The sequence below is a fragment of the Microtus oregoni genome, unplaced genomic scaffold (genome assembly GCF_018167655.1).
Source record: "Microtus oregoni isolate MIOR12 unplaced genomic scaffold, Mior012 000001F_ref0000356, whole genome shotgun sequence".
In the NCBI taxonomy this organism is placed as follows: Eukaryota; Metazoa; Chordata; class Mammalia; order Rodentia; family Cricetidae; genus Microtus; species Microtus oregoni.
This window is the reverse complement of record NW_024543060.1, coordinates 50269260-50296098: the sequence shown is the minus strand read 5'-3', so window position 1 is coordinate 50296098 and position 26839 is coordinate 50269260. Positions and strand designations below refer to the sequence as shown.

The 26839-nt window shown below is 44.8% G+C and overlaps 1 protein-coding gene across 6 annotated transcripts in view; it reads right to left on the bottom strand.

Annotated features, from left to right (window-relative positions):
* Mbnl2 (muscleblind like splicing regulator 2) overlaps window positions 1–26839 on the bottom strand; it is a 155970-nt gene that overhangs the window by 31822 nt on the left and 97309 nt on the right. For 3 of the 6 annotated variants that reach the window (XM_041672030.1, XM_041672048.1, XM_041672040.1), the window contains exons 3-7: window positions 26250–26414; window positions 17368–17568; window positions 14125–14388; window positions 6837–6890; window positions 6024–6177 (exon numbers count right to left, since the gene is read on the bottom strand). In XM_041672030.1, the coding sequence (XP_041527964.1) occupies window positions 6024–6177; window positions 6837–6890; window positions 14125–14388; window positions 17368–17568; window positions 26250–26414 (838 nt within the window). The remainder of the gene's footprint in view (window positions 1–6023; window positions 6178–6836; window positions 6891–14124; window positions 14389–17367; window positions 17569–26249; window positions 26415–26839) is intronic. The other 3 variants (XM_041672058.1, XM_041672076.1, XM_041672067.1) reach the window with 1 other exon arrangement.

The window sequence follows — 26839 nt, the reverse complement described above, 5'->3', positions numbered from 1 at the left end:
GATTTGGTACTCGTCAGAGTGCACCACGCTCATGGCTTTAAAGTCTGCTTGGGGATGAAATGTGTGGGGTGCCAATAGCGGTGGTGAGATAGGAACAGTGAATTTAGATTTCCTAGCCTCTAAATCAGAGCTGTGCCAGGTACGGCAGGGGAATCCTAAGCTACTACTTGGATGCTAGTAATGACTACGGAGGCTCCTGAACATAGCTCTGGGGTCTCTCTGGTTAGGATTCGCTGTGACAAAGGGGTGGCACCTACCGGTGGGGTCTAACTATTATATAGCAAGCATGCAGATCTGGGGTTCCACTAGGACCCAGGTGAGAGATTTGATTACGGTCATGTCAAGGTAACTTCAAAGGGATCAAAGAGGGTAGGACGTCTCAGATTCTCAGATTGGGCTCTAGGTTAGTGACAGTGTCAGTGTTTCCTTGGGAAGAACTACGTTATCCGTGGATGGTCTTGATGTACACGCATCACTGGAGACTCCAGTCAGATGTGTTGTGAGCACTGAGGGATGATCTGCTACCGGTCCTGCCCCTCGGTATGCAGGCTGAGGCAACAGAAGGATTCCTGGGAGTTCAGGGATGTCCATATGAGTGGTCTATGTAATGAATGTAGGTGTATCTGCTGAAGGTGTCAGAACCACCCACTGAGAGCTTAGGTGTGGACTCTGCAAACTGCTTGTCTTAATTTACTCTGATAAGGACTTCTGGCGTGACCTACGTTTTGACCAGGCTGACATTACTCAGTTGGGAAAAGGCTTCTCAAGTGGGCCACCACGGACTTCTGTTACAGAGATGTGCCAGGTCATCCAACCTCATACACGCACCCGCCGCGACACACACAGAGGTACTCACATGCTTCCAAAGCCCTCTGGGCTGATGAGATCTTCTCCCCCAGCCCTATCTTCCTGCTCTTCCCCAGTGTCTAGGCAGTCCCTACACCCAGCTTCACGGCTTCTATTTGTCCTCCAGTCCTCTCCAGCTGGTTTATTGCCCAGATTGGAAGAACAGTTACATCTTCACTTACAATTTCAGAGCCACTTTGCACGTGTCTACACCCTGTATGCTAAGTCAATTTCTTCCCTCGAATTCTTAGTCGGGGACACACACACACACACACCACACTCTAAAAGCTTATGCTGAATCCTCTCTATGCATGCTGGAGTTTTTAGAACCTGTCCTGGGTTATTTTTATTTTTCTGTTCTGTGGGTCTTCCAGGTGTCTCTCGACCTATACATTTCAAAGTTACCAGTGGACTTATGGCTTCCACATTCTGTGTCCTGCCTGGTCACAGGTCTCTTCACCCAGCTGTGCTCTTTCTCACACTGTCTCCTCCATATCTGGAAACACCTGGTGGGTATCATCACCCATGGAGCGCTTTGGCCTCAGCTGTTAGGCGATGCCGTTTTCCCTCATGGCATCCCCAGGACCTGTGAAGCCAGCCTGAGGCTATGTCTGCCTCGCTGAGCATCTGTCTGCTTATCAGTCACTTTTGCAGCTCTGAAAGCCTCAAGCATTCGTGCAACTCCATCTGGCTTTCCTGCTCCCTGCCTACTCCCGGCTCCCACTCCTCTGCGGAGTTGCCTCAACTCTGGAAGGTTTGCTGGCTTCTGATGCTGAACAATGGAGGCCCTGCTAGCCCAGGCTGTGCCCACCTCCCCAATGTATCCCCTTCCCTGGTACCAGGGTCCATCTGGATGGGCCTTCATTGATTTCAACTGAACATATCATACTTTTAACCTAGTTTTGGGCTTCCCACAGCCGCCCCCCTCCCCGTGTCTAGAGATCTGTAGCCACTACGTTCATCTCTCATGGGTCAACATATGTGACATTTCCCCACTTCCCCCGCCATCTATGCTAGTTTCTATTTTAATTTCTATTTAGTTATCTGAGCTCTTTGCGTTCTTGTTCATAGTACGCTAAATGTTAACAACCTATTTGTATGAATTTTAGCATCTTTCTCTCCCATTCCGCTGTGAACTCAGAAGGGCAGAGAGCCTGTCTGAGAAGGTGAACAGGGCTTCTCGGGATACCTCTGCGTGGCGTCACTGTTCCAGCCAGCAGTAAGAAGGGCTCTGGGAGAAATATGTTCCTGAACGTTATAAAGAGCCTGGTTTATATCCCACTTGAAAGCCAGCCACGCCAGGTTCCAAAGTTCCTTCTGTAAAATCCCCCCTTTATTCTGCACCCCAGAGTGAATGAACAGTCTTGCACGGTCTTGCTCCAGGGCCTCCTGGGTCACAAAGGGTGTGACCCACACAGGACTTGCACAGCGACATTCTGGCTTGTGTCCTGGATGTGGGAAGTGCTTGACCTTGCTACTTCCTGGAGCCCCTCTCTCTCTACCTGCCAAGAGTGATTTGAACATCGGAAGTGTGGGGCTTCTGACATGTAGATCTCTCTCTTTATGCCGGATTCTGGACTCACTCAGCTTTGCGAGCCGCGTTCCCACCCTTCACCTCCGTCCTACCCTGTTCTTCCCACAGGTCCTGTGAGTACTTTGAACTATTACCACAGCAAACCATGCTCTCTCTCTTCTCCAAACCTGCTCTGGCCACACCTGCCCAGCATGCTCTTCCTCTAGGGGTAAAATCGTACTTCTTTCTCAAAGTGCTTAGCAAATTTCTCCCGCTCTGGAAAAATCTTCCTTCTCTGCATTGCTTCTCCCACTGCCTGCTAGAAATGAACGCCTTGCCTGTCTCTTTCACCCTCAAGCCCATGCTCAAATCCAGGCTCGCTCATCTTACTGTGGACTTGTGTTTCTACCCAGCTCTTAACCCCTTTGCATTCTCATTGTGGGTCTGCAATCCGGACCATAGCACGTGTTCCAGGAGGGCTTGCTGAATGGAGTAGAATCCATACATTCTAACGTAGGCAGACAGTTTCCACCGAACATGAACAATCCTTTTACTAGTGTGTGAAAACTTTATGTAATATGTGTAGTTTCTCATGGCCTAGAAGCTTCCACACGCACTTCCAATGTAATGAAGTATTTCAAGGAGGGTCAAGGAAGGACTGCATTGCCTCTGTCGTGACCGGCAGGGCATTTCATCAGGAATCCGATGCTATGGATAAAGCCTTCTCCAACATTTGCTTCCTCCACTGCACAGACACTGTGAGCCAGAGCTCTCTGGGAACACTCTTAGTTTTGCATGCCATTTTGTAGTATATACACAGCCTCAGTTTTTCCACCTGCAAAATGCACACAACTGTTTGCCACTTTAGAACTGCGACATCTCGAGGAACAATGGCAATGTCTACAATAACGCTTGCAGCGACTCGGAATAAACTTGCCACACAGATGCCTACAACTATTTACTACACTGCTGCTCCTGAGACCAGTGTGGTTTGCCACTTTCCTACCATAGCAGAGCAAATGTATAACTTCTTATTTAAAATAAACCCTATCAGAAAAAAGAAGAAGCAAAGAAGCAAAGTCCCACCCACTAGAATGTGCAGGCACCAGCCGAGGTAGTAATTATCTCACCATGGCTGTGGGGAAGAAGCCCACACCCTGTGTGACATTTTACATTCAATATTTACAGCCTGGAGGCACAGCTCCTAAAATCCAAATTCTCACTGTCAATAGGAGGATTTTAGTTCCTATCAAAACTTTACTATGGATGGCCTTTCAACACACACACATACACGCAAATGCCCCTGATCCATCTATCTGCAATAATTGCGTATGGATAACATTAACAGAAATATTCTTTTATAAAGAATGTTTGTTAAAAATAATGGCTAACCATCTGCTAAAAATGGTCGTACAACATCATTACCCGATCAGCAGAGGTTTAAAAACAACCAGGATAAATCTTGGATGATTATCATTGCCACAGAGTTGAAGATATAGTTTGTCAGAAATATATCCTGAAGCAAACAAAGAAACAAAAAAAAATCTCCTAATACGACCGTGGAGATTTCTGCTATGGATTTAATTGCTAGAGAACTTAGGCTAACTTTATTTTAATAAAATTATGTTCTATTCTATCAGTTCAGACAAGTGTGATGAATTTATCGGGAGTTCAGATACCACTCCAGTACACAAAACTCACATGATTATCCACTGTGATCTTTACACCACATAGCAAACATGCCATAAACAGTTGCAGTGCACAGAACTAAGTGGGCCACAGTCCATCCCTTGCCTTCTAAAGGCCACAGGCTGCCAACACAGCTGAGCTGTTCCTAGGGAAGGCACCAGAGGGCAGCATACACAGCCGCAGCTCCCAGGGCCTAAAGCTATGTTTCTCACCTGTGCCTGGGAAATACTTAAAATGAGGAAGCTTTTGGGGTTTAGCCTCCAGTCGTTACTGGATTCAAGTATCCCAGATGTCTCAGAGGGCTGCTGAGGCCTTCATAAGGCTCAGCTCAGGGTCTACCTGGTGCTCCCGGGAGATGGTGGTGTCTGCGTGACCAGTTCTTCACAAACACACTTGCCTCTCATGTTTTTCCATCCAATAACTTTTTCCTCTCTTAAAATATGTAGTGGCCACAAGGTCTACAACGAGATGCTTGTAGTAACATACAGGGCCCTCAGGATGTGCTACCCTACTGGTAATTACGTTATTTTAGGTGGGTTACAATCACAAATGTGGCTAAGCTAGAACAGCATGGAGTGCCATTAATTAATGTTGCAATAGGGTAAAAAAATGAAGGTATTTTAAGACATCACAACTCAGGTACTTTCTGACATAGTGCTTCTTGCATCTATATTTCTGTACAGTTTAGAGGTTACTAATTCATCTAAAATACTAACTCATGTGGGCTACTATTCATCTATAGTTTTTATACAAAGACTATTATGGAAGCAAGATGCAGCTATTGCCAATGCTAATCCTCACATCCTCTGCAATCTAAGGAGATGATAATCCAGTCATAAAGAGTAGTGACAATGTCTACTTGTTATCCCGGGATGACGGAGTTTCACATGGGAAAACTCAATGGACGTTCTTCCCAACAAGGTTCACGCCACCCGTTTCTAACAGAGACCGGTCGAACGAAGATGACCATGCTTGTGAGGTGTGGGGTGTGCGTGTGTGTGTGTGTGTGTGTGTGTGTGTGTGTGCGTGGCTGTGTCTGAATCATGGAACTGGGTAAAATATGGAGCCGGGGGAGGAGAGTCAGAGTGGATACGTGTTACACTGTTTTTCTTCACACGAATTGATTTTTTTCATGCCACAAAAATTGCATGTTAATCTGATTTTGGGGAGAAGTCTACCTAGCCCGTGTGGGAGTCGGTGGGGTGGTGTGATGTTGTGTTAGCTGACCCAGGCACGAGAACACCAGGCCTGGCATCTGGGTCCGCAATGCCACCTTGGAAAGTCACTTCTCATCATTGTGGGGTGGGGGGGGCCTCAGTTTTCTCATTTGTAAAACAGTCAACTGAATGAGGGATTCACGAAGACCTTTGGCCTCTGAGACCCCGCGGTTAGCAGGCGGTCTCGGTGAGTGGTAGGCTAAGCCAGGGCAGCCCCCCCTCATCACTCATTGGCTCAGAGATGGAAGACAAGCACTCCCGGCACTTGGGAACGTGGTGACAGTCGAGAAGGGTGGAGAGAGAGAGAGAATGGATATAATAACATGAGTAGAGGATGACTTTAATCTGAAAAGCCTCAGACATTTTAGTGCTCTGGATAGAAGCGGGGGAAAAATGGTTAGTATTTATTGGAATTTATATTTTTAGGTCATAGAGTGTTAAGGTCAAATTTCAATTACCTAATAAGAAATCTTACATAAACTATTTTACAGGCCTTGGGTAAGCAGAAGAAACACAAAGCTTTAACTGCTTCCTGTGTCTCAGTTAAATCCCACTATACATTTGACTTTAGACTCCTCTGACTGTCTTTAGTAATCAAAGCAAGTCAATAGGTCTAGGTCGTTAGGGCTGTGATGGGGTCAAGGCTGTCTTTGTGACGTCTAAATGCAAACTAGATTCTACCAAACAGCTTAAAGAAATGAGAAGAAAGCACATGACCGGAAGGACACGGACACAGACGTGACGGTCAGGGCACGTACCTGTGGGAATGAACGCCGCGTGTTGCTGCAGCTGTGCACTGGTCAGAGCCTGCTGGTAGTGCAAGACGCTGGGGTTGAAGACGGTGCTGGCACCGTTGCTCTTTTCCAGAGCTTGTCTCTTTGGTAAAGGATGAAGAGCACCGGGAGGAAAGGCCTGGAAGGGAAGAATTGGACAGGATGTGTCCAACTTAAAGCAAACACGTCTTCCATGTCCACAGAGATCATCAATTGCAACATTCTCTTTTTCTTTCTCTTTCTTTTAAAAAAGACAGCTAAGGAGATGCCTCTGCCATGCACCTTAATTTAAAGAGCGGCAATGTCGAATGAGTGAGAATTTGTTATTGAGAGCGAAAGCATGAATTCTGTAACCCAAAAACAGGAGCATCTCAACTAAGGAAAAGAAAAACTACCAAGCAACAACAATGGAAAAAAATAAAATAAAACGGCTTCAGCTTTTAAAACAGGTTAAACTACTCTAAGGGGGAGAAAGGAGCATTGGCGTTATTATTAATGTCTACTCTTTAGCTGAATGGCAATTTCTTGAATTTAAAGGTTAACAGGAATTACAATGAGCATTTCCCTGAGCTACATAATTTAAGTTTGCTTCACTCTTTTGGAACAGGTATTAAATTTTGTTAGGATACATTTACTTCCCAGATTACGTATGCAAATGAGATGACTAAACACCTTATGGAATCTCCTCCATCTTAAAATTAATAATAATGATTAGGCTGCAACCAGTATTTTACATACAAATCTCAGCTGGTTCTCTGAAAAGCTACATGCAAAGCGAAAGGTGAAAGGTCAAAGTACCAGGTCTACAGTTGCTTCGAGAGGTCGCTTCAGTGCTTTGGCAGTCGACTGAGTCTTTTAATAACAGGCAGCGAGCACATGATGGCAGTGGGCCAATGGGATTCAAGCGAATTAACATACAGGTAAACAGCAAGCAGAGGTGCATCATGGGAACGGCATTGCATTGTGGATAGGTGAGAAGGAAAAAAATATTCTGAATGCAATATACAACGTACAAAACACTAGGCATGCACAACAACAAAAACGTTCTCTAAAGAAATGAATCTTACACCCTAAATTAGTATTGAAGCAAAAATGCATCTACTATACCTTAGTTAAAAGCATATAAGAGAGTAAAATATAGATGTTTGAAATTCAGGAAAGTATATTAAAACAGCAGCTTGCATACACACCATAAGCACTTTTTGTTTATATTGCTTGGGAGGGGGGATGCAAAACTCTTAGGGACCACAAGACTGAAGAACATCTGATAAGTTAGTTCCGATAAAAACAATGAAGAAATAAAGTATATCCCACCCTGAAAATCTTTGTTTGGGTATATTTTGATTCAGATCTAACCTAACAAAATGAAGTGGCAAACTGAGACAAAAAAAATTCAGGCAAAAAATAGTCAAACACAAGATTATTTAGGCGAAACAGTTTGGGTTTGGGTCATTATTTTTTGGCTGAATCACGCGGGTGATTGTCTCAGTTCTCCCCTTCACTCTGCTAGGATGGGATTAGCACGAGGGTTAATGTCCCACACCTAGTGGGATTCGAATTTAAAAGGAACTTTCCAAACTTTCCACATCCACTCTACCCTGGTGCCTGTGACCAACTTATCATCCGTTCTGTTTCTACTGCATTTATTTGAAATTATAATCCATTTCAAACAACTTACCGGGTTAGACTAAGAAAATACCCTTGGGAAAGGCATTTCGTGTCCTTGGGTATTAAAATAATTTCTCTTTAGTTAAGCTATCTGTACTTTTAGCTACTCTCAGTGATCAAACCAGGCAACGACAAGTGGGACCTTCACTAGAACAAGCAGTTAAAACGGCAGAGTTAAAATGGCCTGTGGAAGGGAGGTGAACCTTTAACTCAGAACCGTACTTTCAGGAAGAGAGTTTCCTTTAAACAACCAAGGTAGCATTGAATCTGGATTGATTTAGATGACAATGAAAAAATTCCTCTTTTCTAGTTTATCGTTAAAAGGTAGAAAAACCCTATGACAGAATTCTGTGAAAATAAAGAAATCCAGGGAGCAGCTTCAGTGCAAATAGGAACAATGAGATATCCCCCTCTATGGCTGGCACAATAGGTAAATCCCCAAGGTCTGTCTGATAGAATTCACAGGCTGGAGTTCTGCACAGAATGATGGCATTTGTGAAGAAAGCTGAGGTGCTTTGCCCTCAAGATGGGAACAATTAATTTGGCCAAGGCAGGGCTGCTCCTTACTTGATGATTTGGGATCAAACACGCGAGAAGCGATAACTTAGGAACTGTGGAGCTTAGGGAAAGAGATGAGAAATACGTGGGGGAAGGAACTGTGGGCAGAGAATGGCCGGCAGTGGATAGAATGTTCTGGAAGGGCAGTTTGGATAAAGGCCATCCAATAACACAACACTGATTTCCTTTTTCAAAATAAAACTGAATGTTGAAAATAAAAACAGTTCAAGCTCTTAGATAGTCCTTTTATTTCGTTTTGAATTGCTGGCCTCGAAAGCACAGCAATTCTCCTGCATCAGCCTCCAGAATGCTGGGGTTAAAAGCATGGGCCACAACACCTAGCCACTCCTGGGCATTATTAAATGTTAAGTACAGTATCATGAAACTTCCCTGACTCCACGTTGGTTAAACTCTTTCATCCCTGTATAGTTTCACATTGTTAACTAACACAGGGAGGGTCTGCATTGTTTGGTTTGTTTTTATCTATCTGTGTGTGCACTTGTACATGTATGTAGGATGAAGCGTGTGGAGGCGGTGCTCCTTCCAGCATGTAGGTCCCAGGGACTGAACTTGGGCCACCAGGCTAGTCGGTAAAGGACTTTACAAACCGCACCTTCTTGTGGGCCCTAAGCACCTACTGTGGTTTTGGACCTTCAGCTGATTTGGATTTACTAAAGAGGACTTCATGGCTGCTCTCCCAGATCACACTGGGAATGCTCACCAGATGGCTGCGTCCAAAGCCTTCTGCCCTCAACTTTCAGCCTCTGTTTCCCAGCTTCCCAGTCCTTGAAGCTCCCAGTGGGCGGGCCTTGGATGAGCCTGTGTGTCTCTAAAGGCTGGTGTTCAGGGACACACTTCTGACTAACAGAGCATCCTTTAGTGAACTCTGCATGTAGAAAAAGTAATGGCAACTACTTCTTTCTAGGGCGGGCATATGGAAGTTTAATGGCCTTTCTCTCTCTCTCTCTCTCTCTCTCTCTTCTTCTTCTTCTTCTTCCTTCTTTTTTTCTTCCCTCCCTCCCTCCTTTCTTCCTTTCTCAGGTAGCTGAAACCTAACTTTTAGAGGTTAGGGTAACCTAGGAGTTCAGGAAGCTGAGAACTGTGAACTGAGGGCAGTGGCATTTCTTTTTTCCCGCTGCATGGTATATTTCCTTTATTAGGTGCAACTATCTTCTAAGATACACTGAGGTTTTTTTTTTTTGATTTTTCGAGACAGGGTTTCTCCGTAGCTTTTTGGTTCCAGTCCTGGAACCAGCTCTTGTAGACCAGGCTGGCCTCGAACTCACAGAGATCCGCCTGCCTCTGCCTCCCGAGTGCTGGAATTAAAGGCGTGTGCCACCACCGCCCGGCTTACACTGAGGTTTTGAAGTATAAAGGTTTCATGCGTGCTGGTCCGCGTGAGACTGACCGTTGGCATGTTTCCCTGCACTGAATGATCTGTCAACCTTCAGGCTTAGGTCCGACCTTAGGGATGGTGGAGCCCAGAGTGTGTTAGGAGTTCGCTTGGTACCAGGGCAGGAAGGGTTCGTTTAACTGTAACTCTACTTCATGCCGGAGACTTGGACTCTATTCTTGCTGGCCTGTCTGCATCACTGAGCCTCTGGCCTGGGGTTTTCTCCAGCTGTTCTGAATGGATGAACACACATGACAAGACTTATGTGAAGCAGAGATTCCTTTTTCAGAGTCAAGAAACCCACCCCACTTCAGGTAAAGGTGAGAAGAAAAATCATCCAGGCCAGCATGACAGCTGAGGACCAAACCCGGGGCCCAGGAAACCCTGTACGAGCAGTCAGAAGGGCTGCTTTACCGGTTTCGTATACCGAGGTGGAGGGGAAGCATGGTACTTGGAGCTCTTGTGTGTGTTATCTGACTAACAGCAGCGCGTCCTGTTTCCTTGTGCACACTAGTTCTTTCCGTTGTCTCCCACTTTGGCTTATGTGAACAAGGACTACACATGAAGATCAAGCACCCTTTGTGTTAAAACTGCGGAAGAGTTACCTCCGGCTAGCTTACTCTCCCATTTGGAAAGTTTTGTTGAGAGTGGTGCTTATGTTTTAAGAGGTATTATGAAAGAATAAGGTTCAAATGGGATAAATGCTTCTTTTTTTTCGAGAGTCAGAGATTTAAATTCTTTCTTAATGTCTGATTATTTCAGAAAAGGGGGGGTGGGAATCCCTGGACAAGAATAAGAAATTACACCATGGAAGTACGCTGTTGTCTGCCAAGGAACTCAGGTGGACGGACTGTTAATGTCTTCTACTGTGCCCAGCGTCCTGTTCGCCTTTCTAAATAAGAAAATAGAACAGGCTTTCCACGGTGTTCTGGATAACAGTGCCTGTGAGGTTCATCAAACCGTACCCAGGCTGGTTTCAGAGGAGACACCTGTGCAACCAGAAAGACATGACAGGTTCAGTAATCCTCCTGTCACTGTCACGAAGGCACTGGATTTGTTCTGAAATGACATCGCTTTGGGTTGCCTCGGAAGATGCTTCGAGATCCTGTGACTTCTCAGCACGCCAAATTTGGGCACAGTGTAACAATCCAGGAAACTATGGTAACTGGCTCTCACAGCGCCTACTGCAGCAACCTTCACGTGTTCTGGTGAGCGTCCGTGAGAATGTGGAGGAGGGCGTGTGGTAGTGCCAGCTACATACGGCTCAGGCTGTGAGGCTGAGGGATGACCTGTGTGGAGGAGGGCCTGTGGCAGAGACAGCTACGGCTCAGACTGAGGCTGAGGGATGACCTGTGTGGAGGAGGGCCTATGGCAGAGACAGCTATGGCTCAGACTGAGGCTGAGGGATGACCTGTGTGGAGGAGGGCCTATGGCAGAGACAACTATGGCTCAGACTGAGGCTGAGGGATGACCCGTTTGGTGAATGGACATTTCTGCTCATATCCCACCAGCCTGGGTCACTGGCTGCTGACCCAGACTAGGTCCACTCCCCCTTCAGGGACTGAACTCCAGCTTCTAGAAAACAGGCAGACATAACCGGAGGTTGGAGAAAATCAGGGCTAAGCATGGTAGTCACTGTGACTATCGTGTTTTTAATCTTCACAGGTGTTTGAGTTACAGGGATAAACATTTACATATTGATCTCCAGAGCTTATCATATGTTATACTGAGAGACGGCCACTGTGACCCAGGTAATCAGCTCCTATCACTCTGACCACAGAGAGAGCCACAAAGACGACAAAATCACAATGATTTTCCCCCTTAATTAGAGCCTGTGTTGAAAACATTGTTTTCTCTGTCATCAGATGTAAAAATGTGTCCCTAGAGATGTCTCAAGCCATGGGCTGTCTCATGGGGAGAAGTTGGTGTCAGAACGTGGAACTGACATGCTGGAGGGGGGCGCTGAAGACAAGGAGAGACAGAGCTGCTAGCTGGTCACAGCTGTGACATCCCAAGTCCTGCTTTTCTTCCCTTCCCTTGGGGTGTTAATTGATGCAGAAAAGCCACTGGTCAATAAACTTGGTCATTTAAGTCAAGTCATTTGAGCATTGTCTCAATACCAGAGGCCCAGTTGGCCCAGGGAGTGCCTGAGTACCTAGCACGGCTTATAAAATGCATGAATGACCTTACTGGTCAAGAGTCAACACCCAGAATACTGAATTGAAGCTGCTCTGAAAGTGACCACATAGAGGACTCTCACGAAGTACGTGGAGCAGAGTCCTCTACACTGAGAGACACACAAAGGACATATTTGCTCTAAAAATAATTCACTGTCCATATACATCGAATTATCTGCATGTTTTTATCTTTCCATCCCTCCTCCCTGTCTCCAAGTTTCAGAGTTCTCGGTTTCCCTAAAGCCCTTCCACGGCAGCACTTCTCCCTCAGGTGGCCCCACGTGGCCCCACATGTGCAGGGACTCAGACACTCTGTACTGTCTGAACACGTAAGAAAGGAAAGAACAAAGACACTAAGGGGCGGCTGAGAAATCCCCAGGAAGGTAGAGGAATGACACACCTACAGCTCAGACTATCAAGACCTATATACACAATCACTAACGCCGGCAAGCCCCGAGTGTCTTTCTGCTGAGCCCCTACCACTTGGGACAGGTCTGGACTGTCACAAATGCTCATGTAAGGGAAGCTGAGTGGAGAGGAGGTGTTGGGATGTGGCAGCCCCCCTTTTATCTTGGGTGCTCATCACTGTGGGACTGTATCTGCTAGGCTAGAAAGCGTTCTCGAAACAACTTCTTAGAGATTTATTTGTATTGTGTATATAAGGGTGTTTGACCTGCATTTATGTCTGAGTGTCTCCTGCCTGGGTGTCTATGAGGACCAGAAGAGGGTGTGGGGTGCACTGGAACAGGAGGTACAGATGATTGTGAACCATGTGGGTGCTTGGGATAGAACCTGAATTCCCTGGAAGAGCAATCAATGCTCTTAACCACTGAGCTGTTTCTCAGCACCTAGACCATGCTTTGGGTGACACCTTTCTCTGAAGTCCCACCTACTCTTTCCCAGGGAGGACCGGCCCCCTGTGTTCATCCTACCCCCACGAGCCCATCATGTTTTTCAGTCTGTGAGTGAGAAGCACTACTGCTCCCACTAAGACATACCAAGCTCCTCGAGGGCACAGCAACCAGCCTCCTTTATTTACTCTACCCAGCAGGTCCTTCATGGCTGGCAGGCTTCTAATGCTGTCCACGAATGATTGCACTGTGCCCACTGCATTAAAGCAGATTTCTCAGGAATCCACTAGAAATGTCTGCATCCTAGCACCCTGGTTCTCAGCTGTGGCTGAACCCAGGAGCTGAGCCACCTGGAAACCTTGGAGGACACGCCCCTGGTCCCTGCCCAGCACACAGCACTCTGAAAAGCTGCTTTAGGGTCAAGATCAATGTCAGATCCTTTCTAACCCATTCACCTGATTTCTCAATATGGCCAAGATTGGGGCGTGGTCTAGGTACATGATTCTCCAATAGCAACGCCATGCAAAACACCTGGGAATTGTTACACGTTATGTGTACGTATGTCTGTGTTTGAAGATGTGCATTTGTTAGGGCAGTTAGAGCCTCCTGGAGATGGCGCTATAGGCTACTGTGAGTCGCCTGAGGTGAGGGCTGGGAGTTAAACTTTCCTTCTCCCAAAGACCAGGGCATACTCTTAACCAATGAGCTACCTTTCTCAGTTTGAACTGGGAATTTATTTTTTAAAAATTAAAGTTCTGATCCTGAGAGTCTAGGTGAGACTTAGGATTCTGGAGTCTTTACAGGCTTTCAGGTGGCCAAAATAATTGCTTTCAGTGGCCAAGGGACAGTGAGATTCAGGAGCTGTAATAGCATTGGTTCCCGAGGGACCGAGAAGGACTAGCACCAACTCCCTCACTTCCAGTTTCACTCTCTCTTTAGTTGCATTTGACATCTCCCTGGGGCCCTTGGCAAGCACTGCCCGGGGTGAGGGCAAAGAGACAACAGGAAGAGTAGCTGGTGTCTGGCTGGGTCACGGGCTGCTGGGTATCTCTGGAGGTTCCAGTTCCCTTCTAGAGGGACTTCGGCAGCTGGCCGCATCTGTTGTTTTCCTGTGGGCTCTCTGAGTTTGACTTTTCTTGACTGCCCTCTGATTCATTAAGGCCCTAAGCCCATGATCCCAGTTAAAAAGGGAACGCACAGGTAGATTGAAGAAGGGACAAAGCTCACAGCTGGGGTTCCCTGCACCTTGGGGATTTAGTTATTGTGAAGAAGGGAGGGGACAACAGAACAAAACGAAAAGGGGTGGGGGGATGACAACAGAACTTAGGCAGCGGAGCAGCAGGAATGGCAGCCTCGTCTCCCAGCTGTCCTTCCCACCCGCAAGCACCACCCGCGGCCTGGGAGGCGGTGTGCGGTGCAGGCGCGGGCGGTGCACTTACCATGACTGTGGCCGCGGCCGCGGCTGCCTGGGCGGCCACCGCGGCCTGGTTGGCTTGGTGCTGCGCGGCTTTGATTTTGGCCTGCAAGTGTGCAGGAGGGTGAAAATATTTGCATTTCTCCCTCATGCAACGCCCCTTTATGTAATCCATACAAACGGTTACGGTGTTGTCGTTTGTGTCGATCATGGTGCTGTCTGCCGGGTGTGCAAAGCGGCAGTCTGTCTCTCCCCGGGCACAGTTTCCTCGCTGGAACTCCCTGCATACCTGAGACAAGGGGAAAGAGCAGAGCGCTGCAGAAGAAAGCCTGGTGCCCACCGTGCCCACGGAAGGGGAGGTGGGAGAGAGGACCAGGAGCAGGGAGAGGAGGAGGGAAGGGGAGGAGGAATAGGAGGAAGGGGAATGGAAGGGAGGGGAGAAGGGGAATAAGAGGAGAGAGAGGAGGGGGTTAGTTAGGAAATAGGAGGAGAAGGAAGGGGAATTGGGAGGAGGGAGAGGAGAAAGCGGACTAGGAGGAGGGAGAGGAGAGGGAAGGGAAATGGGAGGCAGGAGAGGAGGGGGAAGAGGTAGTTGAGGAGGAGGGAGAAAAGGAGGAAGGAGAACGAGGAAACACCCTTTCCACTTCCCCTCATGGTGCTTTTAGGTTCACAGAGGGGAAAACTGTTATGATCTTGAACCAAGTTATCGAAATTTCTAACAAACTAATTTGGGCTTTGCATTGTCCCTTTTTCTAGGGTAAATATTGAAATGGAGAATTTTATCTGAAATCTGCTCTTTACCTAAAACAACAAAGGAAAAATAATTGAACAAAGTCACCACTGTTGCTGAAAAGAATGCCATATTGATTCTCATTACTTACATACATGTCTTTGAATACTTATCACAGTTATAAGAATCATAACACATGAACATATCCACCATCACACAACTCACGCATCATGTGTATGTGCGTCTGTCTATCTCTACCTATCATCCATCCATATATCTATCTATCTATCTATCTATCTATCTATCTATCTATCTATCTATCTATCTCTATCATCTATCTATCAATCATCTATCTATCTATGATCTATCATTTATCAATCATTTATCTATCTATTATCTATCTATCTATATCTATCATCTATCTATCTATCATCTATCTATCTACCTATCATCTATCTATTATCTATCTATCATCTATCTATCTACCTATCATCTATCTATCTATCTATCTATCTATCTATCTATCTATCTATCATTTGTCTGTCTGTATCTATCTATCATCTATCTATCTATCTATCTATCTATCTCTCATCTATCTATCTATCTATCTATCTATCTATCTATCTATCATCTATCTACCTATCTACCTATCATCTATCTATTATCTATCTATCTATCTATCTATCCATCTATCATCTATCTATCATCTATCTATCTATCTATCATCTACCTACTATCATCTATCTCTCTATCATGTACTATCATTCTTTGTTCCATTTTACAATGTTTGTGTGGCCATAGCTCTGCATTCATACACACCGTCTTTTCTCCTCTCATTTATTTTCCCTTCCCTCTCACTCTCCCCTTGCCTCCCTGCCCTCCCTCTCTTCCCTTCTCTCCCATTCAGGGTCTCTTCAGTCAGTCTACCTACCTATGCCTTATAGTGCCTGTGTGCTGGTTACACAACACACATATGTACAGCTGGGTACCCCTACTTGGATAATCATCTTAGGGTGCTACAGAGTCCTGGCACAGAAGGATGGTTTACCCATGGACCAAGCGAGCACAGTGTGTAAACAGTTCTGGGAAGATGGTGCATCTGCTCACCTCCCTGAGGATGGGGACAAAGATCAATGACTGTGAAGGCTCCTGCCTCTCCTTCTCATTTTATTTGGTTTTTACTATCATATCTTGAGCATCTAAGCTTCCTCAGCCCCAGCAGGTGGAGCCCCAAACACCTCCATCCTCAGGGCAGATTCAGGAGCCATAGCATAACCTAAAGTTTCCAAAATGGTAAAAAAAAAAAAAAAAAAATAGGATTTATATTCTCTTCCTCTAGAGACCCATATACTCCAGATAGAAGCTGAGTGAAAAGAATGCATTTTTGAAAATATCTAAGTTTGACATCCTGAATTCTAAATTCTAAAACATTTGCCAGGGCCCATAAACATTTCTTGTCCTCAAGATTTATTTGATTAGTATCTAAATGAATGCACACTGGAAGACTATTCTCAATAGGCCTGCATTCTAAGTATATACAGACTGCCTAACAATTCTAATCAATACTGGAATTAATGGAGCCTTTCAGAAACCTATCAGGATCTTTACATAGCCATATGGAATGCTCTGTTGACTATAAATGGAATAATGAAGCAGGGTTAATAGGCAAATCCTTAGCTCTGATTAAAGAAAAATTTTATTCAACAAAGCCCAGTTGGATTTGCTTGATCCAAATGTAAAAGTGTATGTGTGTATGTTTGTGTGTGTAAATACATGCACTCAATCCTGATTTTTATAGAATATTTGAATTTATGTCAAATTAAATATGTTATGTTAAATTAAATATGATATGTAAAAGACAACCTGTCAATAACCACATAAATCCTACTTAGCAGCAACACCATTAAGATGCTGTGGCATCTGGAACATGCTGGAGTACCCATGCTTGACTCGTACAACTGTTGGGAACTAATGTGCTACTTTCTTGTCCTCTTGTCCGTAAGTGCTCCCATTTCCCTGTCGGCTTCTGACCATTTTCAGAACTTCCTGGAGTCCGGTAAGAGCTCTTGCCGCTGTGCACAGCGGGAGCGTGTGAAGACCAAGAGCCAACTCTACGGCTTATATCCTGATGATGTCCATATTCTATTGGTTGACATTTTTCTAGTGTTTTGAGACAGGGTCCCACTCTGTAGCCCACACTGGCCAGGACTTCTCTGTAGCTCAGTCTGGACTTGAACCTGTGGCAGGATTCTCACTCCAGCTCCTTGGTGCTGGGATTACAGACACAGGCCACCATATCTGGTCAATATTTTCTTCTTATGCATAGAACCTATGTTAAATGACTTTTGCTTATATCAAAGTTATTCTTTTAATTTTACATTAAAGAACTGTGAATACAAGTGTTTACAACTCTGTGTGTGCATGGATGAAATTCTGAAATTTCTGAGGGATGAAATTATGTCACAAGCGTTCATCCATTCTAACAGACATACATTTCTACCATCAATGCATTTCCGAACACAAGCATAATTGAAGTACCTCCAGTTTATCAGTCCTGAGAAGCTTCTGAGTTGCAGTTGAGCCCGGGACAGTGACGGGTGGACTTCCGGGAACAATGACAGGTGTAGTTGGTAGAATCTCTGTTGGGACTAACCCAACTCCAGGGGTGACAGGCGCTAAGTAAGGAGCAAAGCTAATAGCTGTATTTGTCCCTATGGTGGGACCTACAGGAAAAGTGGGCTGTTAAAGGAAAACAACACAGGAAAAACTTGTTTAGTTCAAAACTTACCAACAAGTGTCAGTTGAGCAAAATTCCACAAATCACTAGTAAATGCTATTTGAGAAAAAAATTTCTCCTGCCTAGATTATCCTTTGTATCAGTTATACAATTCAACTCTTAATTACAAAAGTTCATTAGAACTTTTTATCTTTTTATAACTCCCTCTTCTTTTTATCTTTTGATCCTCAAAAATGAAAACATTATCGATCCTTTCCTACCCAAACCATATCAACATATTGGAGAGCATCAGAGGAACACCCAAATTACCTATCATTCCAAGCTATTGAGAGTTCTAACCCAAAGCCAGTAAGACCTACAACATATAGACTGGTCATCTCTGCCTTTTCCTACAGGTCTCTACAGGGGACATGAATTAAAACACCCCTTGATTATAACTTGATAGTCAAGTTGGCCAAACTCACACATTTTCACACGTTAACTTCCTAGGGATCTATTTTGCTCAGGCTTACCAGTATGTGCCCATCTTTCATCGCTAGTACTGACATGCCCAACTCATAGGCGCTTTTGTGTGTACCTACTATGTGTTGCTAACCCCTACTATGTGTCGATAGATGGATACATCCTTCCATCCTGAAAAAGTTGGATGGGAGAGCTTGCAGTTTTCAATTGTGAATATTTTATCACATGATGTGGGAGTGATTTCTTATTAATAAAGAAACTGCCTAGACCCATTTGATAGGCCAACCCTTAGGTAGGCGGAGTAAACAGAACGGAATGCTGGGAGAAAGAAGCTGAGTCAAGGAGTCGCCATGGTTCTCCCACTCCAGACAGATGCAGTGTTGGGGGAGGAATTTTATACGCTCAGGGATCATTTTGAAAAAAAAAAAAAGAGGGATGATGGGATAATAGATTTGTAATTGTGAGTTACTGTTTTTAGACAAATACATTGGTATAGATTCTTGTATATTGATACAAAGTTAAATTATATTGACTATTGTACGCATGCATGTTTCTACCTCTGTTTAAAACATTTTTTATGTATTGACATATATTGTATTGATATATATATATATATATTGTATATATTTACCATATTGCAGTGTACATTTCTACCTCTGATTAAGATACTTATATAATGATTGTGTATTGATATATATTTACCTACTGCAATGTATATTTGTACATTGTTTATATTTGGAGGTCATTGTCCTCATTTGTTTCACAGTCGTTTATTGTCTTAGTCTTTAAGTTAGATAGATATTGAGAATTATATAGACTAATAGTCATCTAAGTTTGTCATTTATAATAGACTAATCAGGTTCTTTAGATATATAGAGATTATACTCAGTATAGATAGATAATCTTCAACTTCTTCAAAGAGCTGTAGAAAATGGCCTTTAATCTAACTCAGAGTTTTGTGGTAGTGAGACACAATTGCTCCTGGCAACACCACTCTATTCCCGAGAGAATGTTGAGCACCAAAGACACTCCACCTGGAGCCTTTCTTTTTGGCAGAACTGGCGTTTGGGCAAAGAAATGCCCATACCTCAACAACTGACAAAGATACAGAGCATGCATCAATGGATAAAACAGGACTGTCATATCCTGCCAAGACAGGGTAAGATAGTTTTGAAAAGTTGCTTGCCTTAGAAAATGGTATGTCAGTTATGTTAGGCCTTAGCCAAAGTTGGTTGCTTCAACGCTGCTAATGTGACTTTGGGTGATTGCCCAGGTAGCTAGTTGTCTCTGTAATTTGTTGCATGTTTTGGAAGTTGTTTTACTGAACTTCCTAATTACCCAGGTAACATTATTTCCCTTCTCAGATCTTCGATGGGGTTGAAGACTATATAAATGTAGTTACTTTCTCTCATGACTTGGCCAAGTTATTTATTATACAAGACCTAAGCTAGTTAGAATAGGATATTTGTACTTATTGTATATAATTTCATAGTAGGTTTAGAACTCTCTTATTTAAACAAAAGGGGGAGGTGTTGCGGGAGGTCCTCCCACTCCTCCAGCCTATCACCGCTGAGGTACCAGCCCACTGGGGCGTGGTTTCTCTCCCTTTAAAAAAGCGGCCACTTCCCTCTCCGCTCTCTCTTCACTTCCTGCTCCGCCTGCGACTAGACTCCTTTCCTGGTTGCGTAGAGGGCTGTTGCCTGGGACAGTGATCTGTAAGTTTTTTCCCCTTTAAATAAATACCATCCTAATAATCATAACCCCGAATTGGTGTGGCATTGTTTGTGACTTACGCCATCAATCACATGACCTCTGAAACCCCAGAGGCACACAGTCAGAGAAGCAATGACAAGCACAACCGTGCTTCCCATTGCTACAGTCCTCACTAAGAAGAGTCACACTGTGGGCTGGGAAGATGATTATTTCTTAAAGTTCCATCTAACGGACATCTAAATAATAATGCCGTCTTTCAGAAAATACAATATGCATAGTTAGACCACAAACCTTATTTCACATTTATTTATTATTTAGACAAAGTCTCCACATGCATCCCAGGGTAGATGGTAACTATTACGTAGCTCATGCTGGCTGTGAACTCAGCACTGTCCTGCCTCAGCCTTCTGGGATTATAGGCATGAGCCACCAATTAAGCTATGCATTTTTACCTTTGAAGAACCACTGTTAACATGGTTTCCAAGGATTTTTCTAAGAATAAACTGCACACTGAACTGGACCTAATGGCTCTTTATTTATTTGCTTGGTTTTAAGCTACAGATTTTTTTTTCTTTTTTGAAGTGTTGAGGCTTGAAGCTAAGGTCTCCCATGTGATAGGCAAGTGCTTTTCCACTGAGCTACATCCCAGACTCACAGACAAATGTGTATACTGTTTGTTTCCACAATAAATTCCCCAATATTTCCAGCCAGGTCATCACATGACTTTCTAGCAGTGAGCTACGCCGTTGCCGTGGGTCATAATGTTTCTCTGTTTTTACACTGTGGGTAACCTTCTCGCTGTCTGTCTAGAGCCCGGATGAGTTGTTTAGCACATGGGAAAACTAGCAGTCTGTGCGAATGTATTTTCATTTAGGATGACAGAGCAATATCTCTTACGAATGACCACGAATGACCACATCACCATGTCGGGAGACAGCAAAGTATTGGCAATTGGTGCAGAGACTTCCAGAGAGGCTGCGAAGTCTTTGGAGAAGCGGCTGAGAGCTACAGGAGGGGATTCTAATGGTCTGGGAGGAACGCTGCCTAGTTCTCCCATGAGGAACTCTTACAGCTTTATGGTTCTGAAATAATGTTTGCTTTGGGAGAAACTGCAACACGAGCTCTGCACACTGAAAGGGGCTGGTGGTTTCGCGTGTTTTCCTCCTTGACTTTCTACAGAATTTTCCGTGGATGGGATGTGTTACCCACTGGAGTGCTATGGCGTTTTGTAACCGTCCCTTTGGTAATTCAGTACTATGGAAAAAAAGTAACCTAATAGTATAAGGTCTATATTTTTTTTAGGATTAAAAATATCGACCTTGAGAGACCACACACATCAGTGATTCAATGGACCCATTGTATCTGAACTGCCCTGGGGGGCGTGCGATTCCTAAAGCCACGAATGCTGCTGGAATAGGTCTCGGCAGTTAAAAGCCTTACTATATGAAGAGTGTGTGACCAGAGTTGGGGACCATTCTCAAAAATGAGGAATGAAAATAGGTACTAAAAGCTATATTCGTACCACATGACTCAATTCGAAGAAGAATGGACAAAGCTAGTATTCACACAAATGGAAACTCCCACGAGCACCTCTGGTTTGATTTTTCTGGATGTAAATGCTTTATTTTTGCATTTATTTATTTCACAGTGCCTGTGCACGTGTATGCCGTGTGTGTTTAAAGGTGTCCATGAGGTCACAGGAGAGGTTTAGATACCCCTGGAGCTCTAGTAACTGCTTTCATGAGTTGCCTAACATGAGTTTTAGGAAATAAGTGTGGGTCCTTTGGAAAACTGGCAAGCACTCTTAACTGCTGAGCCATCTCTCCAGCCCCTCTTTTTTTTAAATTCATATAGATTTCCAAGTCTCTTCTCCCACAGATGATCATGGTGATATAACTGCACATTGGCCCTTGGATATCTATCTATAAGTGAGAACCTCAAGATGTATTTTCCAAAACCCTTTTTGATATCAACGAACTTATTCCAACAAAATGTCAAATTGGGCATTCAAAGCTATGCTATTTGTTCACCTGAAATATATTAATGTTCTGAAATCTATTAATTGTGCATTTCAGATGACAGTGGCAACATTTCACTAGGACATAATGCCACTGAAGAGAAAAGCAATTGCAGGATTTAGATGCTGAGAGACCCATGTTCAAATCCAGTCCTTTCCTGCTTATTTCTGCTTCCTGAAGAGGAAATTGGCGTGTCTGAGTTTTAAGCTTTCTCACCTGCAATGGACACGTAAAATCACTGAAAGGCTCATCTGCACAAATGGCCGCTTCTCTTCTATTTCCCACTGTCCAACCTCTATAAATAGCTGCTGTCATCGGCGGCATGCACATTCACATCATCAAGGTCTTTGCCTCCAGTTATCTAGTGTTTCTCTAATGTGAGTGTAATCAGCACAGCAATACACTCAACAGATGTGAATCGTGCAATTTAACTGCAGCAAGTATCTGGTCTTCATTTTTTTTTTTTTTTTAAAATGTACGTTGGGAAAATACTCTCTATGGCGGGAAACTCAAATGTTTAAAAAAGTTCACAGGCCTTATGAAGACAGATCTATTAGACATTAGACAGCATCATTTTAGCACACAGAGTGCTCTTCGTTGAAGTCGATGAGTGAAAAAGACACGTGAGGTCATTTGCTGAGATGTGAGATCTGTAGCAGTCGTGGGACACACCGTAGCCCTCTGCGTCTGGGAATGGTTCTAGCGTGTTCAAAGCATTGTCACGCATGCTGTTTTCTTTAATCTCCCCAAACTAAGCCATGAGAAGCAAGCACAGCCGAAGGAATTACAGCCTTGCAGGTGAGAGCTGGTCAGAGAGCAGATCCTGAAAGGTTAAGCCCCAGCCAACGCTACTGAGGGTGAGTCTAAGCAAAGCATCCTGGTCTCCTGCCTCCCAGCGTGGGCTGATGCCCACTCCTGAGCATTCCCCAGATCAGGCCGCTTGGAATCAATATACCATGTCCGCATAACTTCGGAGCATGGACAGCAAGCACTGGCTTGAGCCTTCTGTAGATGAGATGTGTGGACCTGCTCTGAGCAGCGCTGTCGGTTCCTACTGCCTAGGAAAAGAGGCTCTGAGATCCTGGTTGAAGATGAAATGCCTGAGAGAGGATCCATGCCAGCCACGGATCATGGCGTCTGAGATCGATTTTCCACAGGCAGCCGAGACAGGAGCAGAGTAGGCACTCCGGAGGACCCCATTCTTGGGACCACACCAGCTCCCGTCTGGATGATAAGCTTGTAGTTTCTGCATGGTGCTGCCGCCAAGAGGTCTAAGACATTTTCCGTTTGGTGCCTGTCAGCGCTCAGTGTGAACACACAGCTGAAGAGGCCCGAGGGAAGATCCACAGAAAGGCTTCGTGAAGAAAATCTCTTCTGCAGGGCTGGTCTTAGTGTTTTCTTCCTCTGCCTTCCCTCCATATTCCTGCTTTTCTCTTCTTTACCTTCCTAGTACAGTTCTAAAGCAACCAGGGCTGGGTGGAAAGTAGAATTCACAGGACTTTATGGGCCACAGTCAAAATTAAATACTGAAGTCATTAGGCCTAGTAACATGAAGAAAATTTAAGGTCCTCAGGTACTGGGGTGGGGCCGGGGGACAACAGGGAAAAGAGTGGAGACAGAAAGATGAAGGAGGAGCAGAGGGTGGAGGGGAATCAGCCAAAGAGAAGCACAAACGAAATGTTTGCTTCCTAAGCTAAAACCAAAACCAAGGCAGCCCTTGCCTTTCCGAGGATGTCTATTGCCGTTGCTGTAATTCTCCAATCACAGCCGACTCCGGCTTCTTCCGCCTTTCAACACGGAGCTAATGCCTGCAGTTCTTGAGATACCTTCCAGGCCAGAGAGAACCCGCTCAGCTTCCTGGACTTGGCAGCTACATGGTGATGTGCCTCTCCAGGTCCATGTTGGAGGACTCACCTACCCCTACTGTGGAAGCTAGCAGTCTAGGGGGTCCCCTTATCATCTGTTCCTCTAGAGAACCTTGCCTAATACAAACCTCAAAATCATGTCACCCCGAGAGGGGAGGGCTTCGACTTGGGGAGTGTGGGTAATTAAGCATTTGGACTAACAAGGAAGGAAAAAGCAGACACTAGCTTGGAAATATAGAATATTGTGGAGAAAGTTCCATGGAATGACTCCAGGGACGGACGGGAGGCCGAAAGGAAAAAGAAGCGGCCCCGTGAAGAGGTTGAGGCTGGGAGGAGACCAAATGGATTGGTTTTCTCTTCTTTGATCATCAGTTTATTTGCTGTTGAGTTGACTCTCGCTGCTGGGCCATACGACGCTCATTTATCCTGTCAGAGTGCAGAAGGCCGCAAGCCCGAAAACAGCTTTGCCGCGCTATCAGCAAGACACTGGCAGAGCACAGTCCCTCTGGAGACTCTGGGGGAGAACATCCGTCATTTGTCTCTTCCATCTGCTGGTGGTTGCTGGTTTTTCTTGGCTTGTGACCATACCAAGTCTCTGCCTCTGTGGACATGTGGTCTTCTGTCTGGACCAACCCCACCTTGTCCATCTCTTCCATTTTCTAAGGACACTTGTGACTAAATTTACTCTGAGAGAATCTCACCATCTGTGGGCTATAATTGCAACTGCAAAGGCACCGTCCTCTCTCTCCATCCATCCATCCATCCATCCATCCATCCATCTACCTATCACCTGTCTATCAGCATCTATACAAAGCAAGAACTGTGAGGGCCATTATTTAGTTAGCTGACTAGGATACAAATTCATCTCTAAAATTCTAAGGAAAATTTGTTGGTAAGTTGTTGAATATTAGATTCAGCACATTCTGTACTCTAGTACTTCTTGTGATTTTGAAACCGGTATTGCAATATTTAAGTGGGCCATTCCTTTTTTTATGGAATAGTGATCAACTTCTGATTGATATCTTAGGTAGATACAAAAATACACGAAAAAACTCTTAAATAGTTCAAGTAATATTTAAGGCATGAATATATTTTTCTTATTAGTATGAACAGGACTGAGTACGAGGGTCGATTCTTATTAATTCTACAAACAGGAAGTGTATAGTTTGAATGACTGAGATACATTACATGCCGCTGTTACATCGACCTGGCTCATATTAAATTTACTGCCATAGACATCAGTTGATATGTATAAGTACATTATTTTAACATTTAGGTAATTTAATAAAACAAATTTTATGTGCACATCAAAAAATGAATCTTAAATTATGCATGGCGGAGTTTTAAACGGAATCACTGAAATGGATGCTGTTTCGATTGAGCTCTGTGTGCCTTAGGTCTGCCCGTCTGGTACAGCTCTGTCGGGTCTTGGGTGATGGCTTACTCATACCCCTTTCCTCCAGTCAACCATTTCTTGGGCAATCTCCTTCTCTCTTCTGCCTGGCTCTTCCTCAGCCCTGTGCTCCCATCTGTCTATCCCCAAAGGCTGTGTCTGTTTTACCTCGGAATCACCTGCATTATCCCCACTCTGGGCAAAGGTGAATCGTGGAACTTCCAGAAAATGGCTAAGGTCTCTCCACTCTTCCTGCCCATCCTCCTCTCCCCAACCCACCTCACGGGGACCCCTCAGAGGAAGTGGTGTTCACTGGTCACCATCCTTTCTGATTTAGCTGCGCTCACTCACACAGACCTTTATTACAATACGGACTGATTGCTGTGGAGTAATCTTCTGTGAAAATCCACTTACTTTGGCTTCTTTAAAAATCACCTTGCTTTTGACACATAATTCACACTGTAAATGAAACCCACTGGCATCGGATGCACTCCTTACTTCTAAAGCAATTTCAAGACCTTTAAAGTGGTAGACTCAAACACTGACATGGAGGAGAAAAATATTACACAGTACATATTCATCCACTCAACTCCCTGGGGCATGGAATCTGGGGTTCTTGTTGCAGCAGCTACCACACCCTTTGCAGGCTTGGGGGAGACAGAAGACTAAGTGAGGAGGCCATCTCCTGGTGTGTGGCTGCTGGTGACATCCATTCTGATGCAGCTGCTGTCGGCCTCCAGCTGGAGCAAGCTGTGCAGAGCACCCTGGCTAATGGCCTGGTTCAAGTTCAACGTTTCAGCTGCATGATACTGGAGAGCCCATTCGTCTCCAGTCTCCCTTTCCTCTTCCTTAGGTGATGCCCTTAACTGCATAAAATACCCAATACATCGCTAAACTTATTTTAGGCATCACGACCTCTGCGACACATAGCCAGACATCACAAACTCCAATTAGAAATGTGGACCGATTTCCATATGAAGCCGGTCTGAAATGCGGAGTTCACTGATGAGAAAGAGCTGGCGTGGTGCAAATTTCCCAGGTATTGATCAGAAGTCCTTGCCCCATTTCTATTAAATGAAGAGAAAAACATGCAGCTCATTTTTAGCACCCACTGCAATTCAGAGCTCTCCGCTGTAATTGCAACCAAAGCGACCGAGTAAGGGGAGGTCATTTTCGGTCGCACGGCACTGCCCGGGCAGTCACCCGCCCATCCTTATAGAAGGTACACTCACCACAGGATGGAGTGGCGTTCCTGGAAACATAAATTGCATCTGCTGGGCAAGCATCGCTGCTGCGGTCTTTTGCTGGATCAAATTGTTCCTCCCATTAATTTCTAGTTGAGTTTTTAAGTGTGTTGGAGGGTGGAGGTACTTGCAGTTCTCTCTCGAACAGCGGCCCTGCAAAATGGACAGCCTGGGGTTAGGACTGCAGGCGGAAGCTAGCCACTCCAGTGCCAGCAATGTCACAGTCATTACGTCATTACTTTCATTTCTTATCTTCAAGGCTGTGCGTGTGTGCGTGCGTGCGTGTGTGTGTGTGTGTGTGTGTGTGTGTGTGTGTTACAAAGAATGAGTCAAATATTACATGATTATCAAGGTCCCTCCCATTCCTCTCTCTTCCTTCCCCTTCCCCCTCCTTCCCTTTCTTCCTTCTATCTTTCTTTATGTCAAACCTAGACAACTCATTTCAAATTGATGCCAGCCGAGAGCAAAGAGGAAGGCCTTCACAATCAGAGAGGCACGCTTATCTTGACCCACAAGGTCTTTGTTGCTCCCTGGTCTGCATATGCTTGAGTGACGGAAACATGAACAGCGGGCTGCTA